Source organism: Simochromis diagramma, unplaced genomic scaffold (genome assembly GCF_900408965.1).
Source record: "Simochromis diagramma unplaced genomic scaffold, fSimDia1.1 OVJJ01000646.1, whole genome shotgun sequence".
Classification (NCBI taxonomy): Eukaryota; Metazoa; Chordata; class Actinopteri; order Cichliformes; family Cichlidae; genus Simochromis; species Simochromis diagramma.
Window position 1 is genome coordinate 3,974,174 of NW_024387279.1, and position 12,136 is coordinate 3,986,309.

The 12,136-nt window shown below is 37.7% G+C and overlaps 1 protein-coding gene across 2 annotated transcripts in view; it reads right to left on the bottom strand.

Annotated features, from left to right (window-relative positions):
- Positions 1-1,042: 1,042 nt before the first annotated feature.
- LOC120715832 (contactin-4) overlaps positions 1,043-12,136 on the bottom strand; it is a 150,264-nt gene continuing 139,170 nt past the window's right edge. Inside the window, exons 22-24 of one of the 2 annotated variants that reach the window (XM_040003052.1) lie at positions 9,414-9,526; positions 7,869-8,037; positions 1,043-4,717 (exon numbers count right to left, since the gene is read on the bottom strand). In XM_040003052.1, the coding sequence (XP_039858986.1) occupies positions 4,638-4,717; positions 7,869-8,037; positions 9,414-9,526 (362 nt within the window). In that variant the 3' untranslated portion in view covers positions 1,043-4,637. Of the gene's footprint in view, positions 4,718-7,248; positions 8,038-9,413; positions 9,527-12,136 lie in introns of those variants that run through there. The other variant, XM_040003051.1, reaches the window with a different exon arrangement.

Consider the following 12,136-nt stretch of genomic DNA (forward strand, 5'->3'; position numbering starts at 1 on the left):
CAAGCCTGTCTTTTTAATTGGATATCTGTGATAACTGACTAATATGAGGTTTTATTAGCTTCAAGATGTACAGCAGACTGCATTGTCCAATAATAAGGACCAAGTGTTGTGTTGTTTCTTTTTGCCATTTTCTCTTTCTGCACTCTCTTTACCCAAATATTTCGAGGCAGATGGCCGCACTCCCTGGTTGTGCTGGTGGTTTATTTGTTAAAAGGGGCATTTTTCTACCACCATGTACCAGTGTGAAGGGCTCTGAGATAAGTTTTTGGTGATGCTTAAGCAAAATAAATAAATAAATACATTAATTAATTAATTCCATCGATTCATTTTGTTGTCTGGGTCTGGATGACAGTTTAACAGTCTAAGACATCCATACATCCCTTGCCACTTCCTCCAGGTCTTCTTGGGGTGAGTGGTTCCCAAGACATGATCGTGCCTGGGTCTGCCCCGGGGTCAGTTAGACACGCCTGAAATAGCTCATCTAGGTGGTGTCACGGTCAGGTATCCAAACTATCACGGATTACTCTTGTTGACGTGGAGGTACAGTGACTCTATTTCGAGCATCTGAAAAATGAGAGAGCACCTCAATATATCCCTAAAGTTAACCTTACTATTACTCTTATTTACTACCTTTAAATAAGAGGTTCGATTTCTTTAAAGATTTTTATGGCGAAGGTTTTCACAGATTTCACAAATCTGTGAAAACCACAGATCTTTTGCTGTCTGTTGCAAATCTATTGCAGTCTACATAAACAGAAATTCACATGAATTATTTATGTTCACAATCCAGCCAGAGTCTCATAGGTTTGAAGGACAAAAATCAAAAATTCTTACACAAATAGTAAAGTAGTTACTGCAGCAACTACTTGTAACGGTATTGACAATGTAACTGCAGAATGACATAGATGCTTTGTAACCTTGCTTTTATATAAAAAAATATAATCAAACTACCAGTTCAGTCAAGTAATTTTTGACTGCAAGATTGCAGCATGTTCGCCAACTCTCTGCACTTACAAGTCAGATAACAGCTATCTGCAGACCTTTGCCAATCTGACTGAGCCATTGTTTGCAGACAGGTTGCCTCTCATCAGGTGACCTGCAATTGCCTTGGAGAAGATGGCCACTGAAACTACTTCCAATCCATTGCAGAATGCAAAAAAAGTTGAACACAATCATCAGTTTTTCCTAGTCTCAAGGAGGCCCATCATTGGTGTTTTACTCTAGAGTGACTGAGCCATTAATGAACCAAAAGGAATCTGCAAAAAAGAAGACAACAAGCAAAAAAACATCAAACCTCATATAATTTTTTTGTGCCTGTTTCATAAACCTTTCATCCCACTGTGCAGTGGAAAGAAAGTTCTAGTCATCTGATGGAGGTATAGCATGAAAATCTCTCGAGAGTCTTTAGCTAATTTTTCCTTGGTCCCAAGGGAACACTCTAGCTACATGTCTTTACCTTTATTTCTCTGCAACCCTACAGCATAAGCAGCTTGCACTAAACATACTTAATTGCTGTAATTCTCCACTTTACTCTCTGTAGTACAGCCAGAATCTCCTGAGACCAGTTTTGTAAAGAATAAAAAAAAAAGTCACTTAGTAAGGTGCATGACTCAAACAAGAGAGAAAACACTTCAGATGATTAAAGGGTTTCAATGTGAAACTTTTATTGAGCCTTTTTGTCATCTCACAGAGATAATAATATATTAATACAATGGTATTACATTGCTGAATGAAGAAATCGTAGATTCGGTTAAAGACAAAGTACGATCATAAATTTAAGAGCAGGGATTTTGTTTCTTAAATATCAATTTGGGACATCATAATGGGATATTCCAGCCACAATAGTGAGAATAAATAAAGGGAGTCTCATGTAAGATGCACTTATTTAAAATTATACCCAGAAAAATAGTGAATACATAGAGAACAAAATGTGATGTTATATAGTGAATAATCCTAAATAAAAAGAATAGTGTTCACAAAAAAACATGGGAGATGCACCATTTTACACTCTTACCTAAACTTTACAGCACACCACACACAAGCTAGCCATATATCATACATAATTTAGGAGTCTATGAAAGACATTAAAACATGTGTAATAGTAAATAAAAGTGAAACTTAAAACATGACAAACAAACTCAATTTTCTACTATTTTCAGCTATTTAGTATGATCAAAATGGAAATATTTCTCCCAGGTATTCAATAAAAATGTTTTTTTCAAATTACTTTTTTTTTATCTGTATTTAAAAAAGCTCTAGTCCTGATGTAATGCAATTATGTCAAATGTTTTTTTTTTTCAGTGTTTATAATTTCAATTTGGGATGTATAATAGATGTTTATGTGACCGCTCTTCCTTTTTAATAAACTCTACATACAATCACATCAAGTGCAAAATACATTTCATGAAATGCGTTTGACACAAATAAAACTTTACAAATCTAATAAATGACATTCTACATTGTATCTTCAATACATCTGCCCTTTTACAAAATAATTACAGTCAACGTGTTTTAGACGGGTTCACAATAAGTTTAAAGAGCATTCATTTAATAAGGCAAAGCAGATCTTACAACCTACACACCAGGTTAACTGGTTAACTTTTTTTCCACTACACAACCTCTTTAAGCAGCAAATCCAAGTATTTCTTTACATATATTTAAAAAGAATCATGTGCATTTTGTCGCTTAACATCAACACAGGAAACATTTATGGTCAGTTCAAGCTGAAACATGGACCGGGGAGGCAGCAGTAGGACACATGTTTAACTGAAGAATCTGTACAGTTACAACCCCCCCAAAACCAACACGATTAAAAGCAATGACCGGTACAGAGTGCAACAGGAATTATCTTCAACAGTCCAACTGCTGTACAGATGAGCAAATAACTGGCCTCTCTTTTCTGCTAAATACCCCCTTTTTGGGTCACATTAGCCATTATCTGGTGTAATGTAATTATGTCTGTGTGTGTGTGTCTAACAGTCAGGCAGAGCTTCTGCTTACAGAGCAGCGTTTCTCACAGTGGACACTTTCATTTGTCATAGTGGGAAAAGGCCCAGCTGGTAATTATTAACAGTAACAATGACTCTGTTCCACTCAGGTGTGTGAGCAAACAATGCCGCTGAGGCGCTGTTGCACAATAGCAAGCCTAACTTGAACTAGAACACAGCCAGTGGATGAAATGCAGTTGTTCTAAAAGTGAGCTGTTACATTTATCAAACGTGCCCAGGTGTAGTGATTAATTTCCCAAAGCAGGGGAATAAAAACAAAAAGAAAAAAACTGCTAGATTTTTATGACTTTTATTAGAGAATCCAAACTGGTAGATTTCAAGAACATACCTAATATATATATATATATATATATATATATATATATATATATATATATTTATTTTTTACATATGTGAAAACAGGTGCACAAAGCCTTTTGTGGCTCCAGAGCGAGCTGTACTAAATCTTATAAACAGTTTCAAGTGAAGCTGGGTATCGAGCTAGGAAGAATTGAGTCTACTCGATCTCTGGAGCCTGCCTCTCGTCTGTGTGCGCCTAGCAACTCAAGGCTACGACAGCATAACCCACAAGAATCACTCAGAGAATGTTCGGTGTTCAAAGTGCATTGTGGGTAATGCACTCAGCAGCTGAGTGGGGAAAAAAAGGACACTGGGCATCATTCACTTATGTGTGTAGAAACATTTTTGCCCATCCCACAAAATAAATGCACATGCCAAATAACTGTCAAATTCAATATCAGTAAATCAGAATCTAAATCAAAAGATCTTGTTTGCTGTTTGCTGTGCACATGTTTACCTTGGGGTGGTTCATGCAGAAAGAGGAAACACCTGCACCATTAAAGCAAACAAGCAGGAGAAATTCTAACTGAAGAATCTGAAAGAATATATAACAGTATAGAATAGTATATTTAAAAAAAGGTTAATATTGGTGTTAATTGTGATGTACTTTCTTTAAATTTCCTTACCATCAGGTATTTAAATGCATAGGCATTTTTATTTGGAGATACACTGAAAATGCTGATCAATGAAACACACATACCAATGACTTGTATCATTGTTGCTTGTTACTTTGACTTACTGACGTGGACACCGACACCGTGTACCTGTAGCTGACTTTTTGGATAAACCTATAGCACTACTATATTTGTGCATGCTTAAAAACAACACTTAACAAAGTAAATAAAGGAATGTGAATGACTGTTTTAAAGCTGCATGTTAAAAAGGTGACACTCGTGCCTTTTATCTGTTCTTAGAAGCTAGGGCAAAAAAAAAAGTGGAAATGTAGAGTCGAAAGGGGAAACTGGGACACGGACCTGCGCTGTTCAATTCTCAGTGCACGATAAGAAACTCATCTTCCCATGTTTATCAAATGCATGCATCCTGGAGGGTTGCAGTGGTCCTGAAAATTGCCAGATGAAAATGTTTTGTAATTGTGCTGTTGCCTGTGAGTAGCGGTCCGGCCACGGATTCTGTGGGGCATTTGACAACCTGTCAGAATGGTTTCATCATTCAGCTTTGGAAAACTTCTACTTCCGCTGCTTATTCCATAAATCTGATGGAATAAGATAAAAGACAATCTTACACTGTTTTCATTCTTTTGTCTAGAGCTGATTATAAAGGCATTAGAAGCTACAAAATGAACATAGAAAATATCAGGAGGGAGGGAAAATGAATTGAAACTGGAAACACAAATCCTTTTGAGTTGAGACCTATAAAGAAAAGAACACAAAGTATAATGTTAGCAAAGAGATTCAAGACATAACTTCTGTGTCTTTTTTTGAGTTTTGGAGTTTAGACATGGAAAAATTACAGCACTGAATAGAGGAGAAGTGTTTACATTATGATGTATGTTTAGCTTCTTAACACATTCGTTGTTTGGTTCACAGTGTTTCTAGCGTGTCCTGATCAGTCAAAGTGCCGTTTTTTTGTTTCCTAAAATTTCAGAACTTCTATATTAACATGAAAAAAGCTGATGTTGTTTATCTCTCTTAATCTTTCGACTTAAAGATGTCAGACTGTGTCTGTTCTTTGAATGACTGAGGTTTAGTAACAATGAAAATAGACAGTTGTGTGTTGCACATTTCTAAATGCTTATTATAAAAGCTCTGCTACGTTTACATGAAACTGCTGATTGATCACAGTCCGCAGTCGCCAGCATCACTAGGGGGGCAAATTTCACTGGTTGACTGGCCAGGTTGCACCCCTAGGTGTGTGTGGCTGTACTTAGCCCAGGTTTTCCTTTCACAGCTGAGAGGTTCGCTAGATAAGGATTTGGGGCAAAATACTGCATTGTTTTTTTTTGCAGTTTGTACATCAGAAACTGATCAATAAATTATAGTTTCCTTACATAGCTTTGAGAGGTATTTGCAGAGAGTAAAGTTAAGACAAACTGAGAATACTGGAAAGTCTAATTGGTGCAAAGGTTTTGCAAAACATCAAAGCAGTTGTAAAGTGCACGCATGTAGAAATCTGAGTGGTGAAAATTTGCTGAAGTCCAGAATATAACAGAGAGGCATTCTTAAAAGCACTTAAAAGTGATTGTGAATGGCATTTCTTTTTGGTTCTCCATCACCCAGCTCATGATAGTCTTGTGAACTTAAGAAACAAGGCAACTGGACTTCTTTAGGTTTTTGAAGAGATTTTGCCCCTCATCCAAGAGGCTTTTTGAGTTATAGAACAACTGGTGGAGAGTCCAAGGCAATAAACCCCTACTGGGGCTGTCCCCCTTGAAGTGGTCCTGAGGGTTGTTAACCCACTATTGATCATATGAGTCATTAAATGAGCCAAGAAAAAAAAGCCACGGATCATTCCTGTCACTGCGGCTGACAGGTGAAACCTTAGCGAGACTTTGTCCCACCCCATCATTATATGAGTTATTGAGGTTACCAGAAGCAAAGTATGAATGGAGGTTGAAACACCTGTGAAGGGATCTCAAGATAGGTGGCTGATCGCTAGTGTCATAAACCAACACCTCTGTTCAACAGTGGACATTCATAGTGGGCATAGATGACCTGCTTTACTTCTCTCAAACCATCTGTCTTCTTTGCTAGTGTTCACATCCACACCAATGTGAACACTGGCATCCTCAAAAGAGTATTCTTTCTCCTTTAAATGCAGGTGTACAGCTGGATCTTGTGCTGCTCAGGTGGCTCTCCTATGCTGTACCAAGTGTTTGTGGAGTGGCTGTTTGGTTTCTCCTACGTCTGAGCACTCCTCACTGCATATGCTGTGTTGTTCAACCAGTGTTTGGTGTTTTCTCCTTGGAATGAACCAGGAGGTTCAGTTGCCTTCTTTTACACCTCTCAAGAGGATAACTTAAGAGGATCTTTCTTAGCCAAAAAAACAATTTGTTAACTGTTTTAAAGTATCGATAATCATTTGCTTTATTTTTGAGAGTGAGATGAAATATGTGTATCATTACCTTTAGAGGGACTGGTTGGATTTTTGATCTTTGTACAGTAAGGCTACCTGGTTTTATTTCTCGTATTCACTGGGCTGATCTAAGCTAAATAACGTTTGACTCCAGCTCTGTAGACGCTGCACAGATAACACTCTGATATTGTGTTTCTCCAGCTTCTCTGGGGAAAAAAATGAATGAAGCACCTCTTCACTTTAGAATTTAAATGGCTATAGCTTTCCTGGCACAGGCTATCTCGTAGCTTCCTTTGCACTTATGCACTGCTGTACCTCTTTTAAACTGTACTCTTCATTTAGAGTTTTTGCACTTATCGTATTAAATTCCATGAAACCATATCCATATAATGTTAAATATGCCAATGGGTGTTTTTAGAGCTATTGTAACCTTGAATTTTATTTTGAGTTGCTTTGTTTTTAGGAAAATGGACAAAGACAAAATCTGCTTTAGTTGAGAAATTGTCATAACAGAATAGTTGTTTAATAAGGTTTCCTGCTGATGATTTACACAGAAAGAAGCAGAGGCACGAGTCAGAGTGACTGACAACTGAAGATCAGAAGCTGCAGATGCTACCAACAGGCAAGATGTTTAATTTCAGATTTTCATTTTACCTGCCTAGCTTACCTACTCTGATAACACATTTAGTTTCCCCCCCCCTTATCCCATCTCTTTAGACTTACATGGAAAACATTTGATTTTTATTTAAAGAACACCAATTTAGTTGAATTACAAATGTAAAAAGGTCAACATATATATATATGTGTGTGTGTGTGTGTGTGTGTGTGTGTGTGTGTGTATGTGTGTACATTTGCTGAACTATATAATAAATAAAAGGTTAAATAAAGCAGGAAATCAAAGCAGTACGTCAGCTTTACCTGATTACATTCTGGGGTCTTAATCGTGCCAGAGTCTGCTAGTTGATATTTTCATTGAGACTACATAATACAGTGTGATTGTACATCAGCTCCAGCGCTCCAGAAACTGGCAGATAAAGTTGAATTGTTTAACAATGTGATCACACCACAGCTGCCAACAGTTTTTAGACTTAATGAGATATTTAATATCACAAATAAAGTGCTGTTTACCCTATCAATGGAGATCTAGCACACCATCAACTACTCATCATTGTCAGTATATTTGCCAAAATGTTGAGCTACGGTAAGTAGCTCTGAAAAAACAAAACAAAAAAAGCCCCAAGAGCTAAAAAGCCCAACGTTCTTGGGTGAGATATCTGTGTACATTTTGTGTCTCTTCCTCTTGGTTGCATGGCACAGTCTAATTACAATTTATATGTGTATTCTGAAAGCCTTGTTCAAGCTACAGTAAAGCTGATAAACAACATCAGTCACACAGGGGATTAGTTACACACGGTGCACCCATCCCACTGCTTCTCTGCCTAATTCCAGCTCCAATCATTTGCATGCTGTGGAGTGTATGGAACTTACTGAACATCTTTGGTATGCGGATGGGACCGCTGCTGGTGCCATCGCCCCCTTCGGTCAGAGCTTTGATCTCAATGAGGTAGTCCTCTCCAGAGGGGATTTGCAGTTCCAAACTGGTCTTATTGGTTTCCAGTACAGTTGTCCTCTCATGCCAGTTCTGGCGATACACAACCTGGAGGACAAAATGCAATTCTTTAGTCATAACAGTGAGATATTAAACTTTTTTTACTCCTCAACAGAAAAATTTGTAACTTCATTCAACGTATCAAACTAGTGTGTAAAAAAACACATTCAAATCCAAGAGCGGCGCACGATACTGTTGCTTCATCTTGGTTATACAATCCTATCTCTAGGAGGTAATGAATTCAAAATGCCACACGGCATGGCAGGGATGATTTGGCTCGATGACTCAGGGACTTGAGAACAGCACCTCAGACGTCATTTTTGCACATTTACTTGTGTAGCTTCACCATCATTGAAACGCAGCAGAAAGTTTTATTTAGTCCTCTGAAAGAAACACAGTGTAGAGAGCCAAACTGCAAATTTAGTTAAAAAAAGAAAAATATGCAAGAAATATTGACAGTATTGTCTTTGTGAAATCTTTACTCGAGTCGTGTCTGCAAAAGAGCAGGCTAAAGACTATGTACTATGTATGTGCGGCGGGTAAAATAAGTATTGAACAAGTCACCAGTTTTCTAAGTAAAAATGTTTCCAAAGGTGCTACTGACATGACAAGCTCATTAGATGACGATGATAACCCATTCAATCCACACATGCAAACTCCTCTGTCTGAAATCATGTGAGCAGCATCTGGTCATGACTGCTATATGGTGAAATGATGTTCTTTCTACTTCCACATTAATACCCCGACAGTGCTCACTGCAACCTGCAGTAGCTTAGAATTCTTCTGTAACCAATGCCCTCAATACGTTTTGCAACAATAAGGCTGCATAGGTCTGAGAGAGCTCATCATCATGAGGACGGTAAGCACAGGACCCACTGGAGGATATCAGGCCCTCAACCCACTTTCATAAAGTTTCTGATTGTTTGGAGGTCATTGTGTAGGCCACACTTGTAAAAGGAGGAGATACCAATGATAGTGATGGGTTAAGGACCTTCTATGGCCCTGCTCTAACTGCCTGTCTCCTTGAGACTGTGCCAAGAGAACTAGCAATAGCACATAATGATGTACTATCCTAGAGGTAGAGGAGTTGGACTACCTTTGTGTGTGTCTTGTATGTATATATATATAAATCACAGACAGTGTGCTTTTCCACACAAAGTATGCAAAGTGGATCAAATATGATTCATCGTTTTACTGCTTAGAAAAACTTCATTCCTTTTGTGGCATGACGCCTTTCATTTTATCACCTGGAACAGATCTTTTAATTTTGAAAGGCCAGACAGGGCCAATCCATAATGTAACACTGGAGTGCTGAGGTCTATCTTTCCACTGCAATGAGAAAGCCATTTATTGAGATGACAGCTGCTGAGGCTCTATTTGTTTCCGCAGTTCTGGACTTTCTGCTGTTATTCTGACAAACTCACCTTGTATCCTGTCACCTCGGACTCATTCTCCATCGCTTTGACATGTTCCCAATTTAGAAAGATCTTAGAGTTGGTCAGTTTCCATTCAATACTCCCTGGAGGGTGACTTGGTGCTGCAAGACATGTAATTACAAAGACAGAAGATTTACAAATGAATGCGTGTCAGTGATCGTATTCTCTAAGCTAGTCTGCACGTAGCCCATTATGCATTTTACATCATATAGTCGTCAACCTTCAAGAGCAAACTGGAGAAAAATGAAGGTGCATGACCTTTGACTATCCACAGGAAATCAAACTACTTGATTAGAAATAAACACAGTGTAGGAAATCATTTGCAGTCTCATGTGCAGTCCTGTGTCCTAATATAGATGGCAATCTGTATAAGGATACTGATTATGCAGATTGGCTCTTTTCAGAATCTTATATGCAATATAGGTGGATCATAATTTGTGATAATTACTGATTTATGAAGGCAGAAATGGTGCAGAGTGCAAAGTACAATTTCATTTGTTTCCTATGTTCGGCTTTGCATTGTGAGTTTTGAAATATTTCTTTTTCCTATCTATTATGTTAATAGTTACTATTGTTACTTAGATTTACAGTTATTTTATTTTATTGGGTTTATTTTGGTTTCATTTTATTTATTTTTTTAATATTTTGCTCACCTCATTTATATGTCATATATCATATTTGTTGTGTTTAACCCTAAACCTGTGGCTGCTGTATTTTGACTGTCACCTAAGCATAGTGAAATAAATCTAAGGACCCACAGCCACAAAAAAAAAAAAAAAAAAAGTTGAAGTGGTGAGTTGCCTTCACACCTAAACAGAAACATTGATGTAGTCAGAGGTTAAAGTGGGATTTGGCAGGTAGAGGAACTCTAATATCAGTTGTAGTGGCTCAGCATGGGGAGAAGAAGAAGAAGAACTAGTTTCTATTGAGAGCTCCAGTAGATTTTCTTTGTATACCAGCTGTGATCAGCTGACCTGCTACTGCTGCTCTGAGGTTTACTGGTCTTTGTGGATTTGCACAGCTGAATTGAACAGGATGTAGCCCAGTATTTCACAGCTATCTTGGCTGATTTCAGTTCTCTACACTGACAGCATACTGCATATAATGTTTTTATACTAGACAGTGGAAAGTGTGTGTAAAGGTGGAATACACTGCAGTAATATCGGCATTATCAGATTAAATTCTGATTAATGTGCACTTTTTTTACACTTTTCTAACAGTGACCATGAACACCACAGCTCTATTATACATTCACCACGGTACAGAAAGCGAACCTGTTTTCATGCAACCTCTAAATAACACAAAGTTTGTATTAACCTCATTGTTCTTCAAGACGTTTCACAACAAAATAAATAATAAAAAACTTCACACCATACAGATCCAATATCTGATGTGATAAACAAGGACATTAAATGTAAGCTTTAAATCTGCAGTTTATCAAATGCCTCTGAGTTGTCCTTACCTTTAAATCTAACCTCTCTTCTTCCTTTCTTTCCTCATCTCTCAGTAAAGTCACCGCACAGTCTTTTCTCTCCCTGTGAAATATAGCTGCTGTACCTTTAGCTAGCAGAAACTGTGCGGCAGACTGCATACAACCAGTTTGTGTGTTTGCTGTTATTTGTTGAGCTGATAGGAACGTTGCATTTGAAATTACCTGCCACATTAAAAAACATTGTTCCCCTCAGGATTATCTTTTGTATCATTGTTCTCTTTTTTTAGGCTCAAACTGATTCGATGCTTGAAGGCGCACAAAGCTGGGAAATAAGAACCTTATTTAAATGCGTTAAAGCTAAAGTAAGGAGGCTCTTTAGAAAATGTAAGCAGTAGAAAGTACAGATGTTTGTGTAAATATGTTCAAAGATAAAGTAAAAAGTTGTCAGTAACCTTACTTTGTTACTTCTCACCTCTGACCAAGGCTATTTTTAGCAAAGAGTTAGCTTTTCACCTTTTCTGTCAGCACACACTTGTTTAACCAGTATGTCCTCCACACTATTCTTACCAACATGGTCTCATTCTGGGGCATCACATGATGCCATTCTGTCACCTGCGTCACCTTTGATATACGCCATGAGATAACAGCCTTACAAATCCCTGAAAAGTCAGTATAAGAACATAGAAGAGATGCTGATAGTCAAGAGCCCAATGTGTCCAAACTGTTACATGTTTGAAGTTAAAACAGGTGTGACTGTAAAGGAGCTGAAAGATCCACTCTGAGTGTGCTTTTAATAAAAGCAGTCATGGAGAAAATGTACAATTTCCCTGTGGTACAAAAGTGCATTATAAAGTGTGGAGGATGTAATAGATTAAAGCTTCAGTTGTTCCATAATCAAATGAAGTTTTTACGACTGATAAACATATTCCATGTTTGTCTATATTTAAGGGATGATAAGAAAGGACGGGATTTTGAAATTAAGAGGCTCGAACCTGAAGATACTTTGAAGCTGAGCCTTTTATTGTCTTCAAAGACATGTTTGAATAGAAACCTGCACCGAACAGGGGCCTGCTCATCAGGTTATCTTTTAATGAACTACACTAACAGGAGGACTTGTGGACACATTGATATTGTATTATTGAAAGAATCGACCCAATCTTACAGCCTATAGTGATTTCTAATTTGTTAACGGCTCTCTTTTGTTTTCACTCAGCTATCAGACAGGAAACAAGTTTAGCAAAATTCTTAATTCTTTCATTTGGGTTTTTAGCTTAGTTTA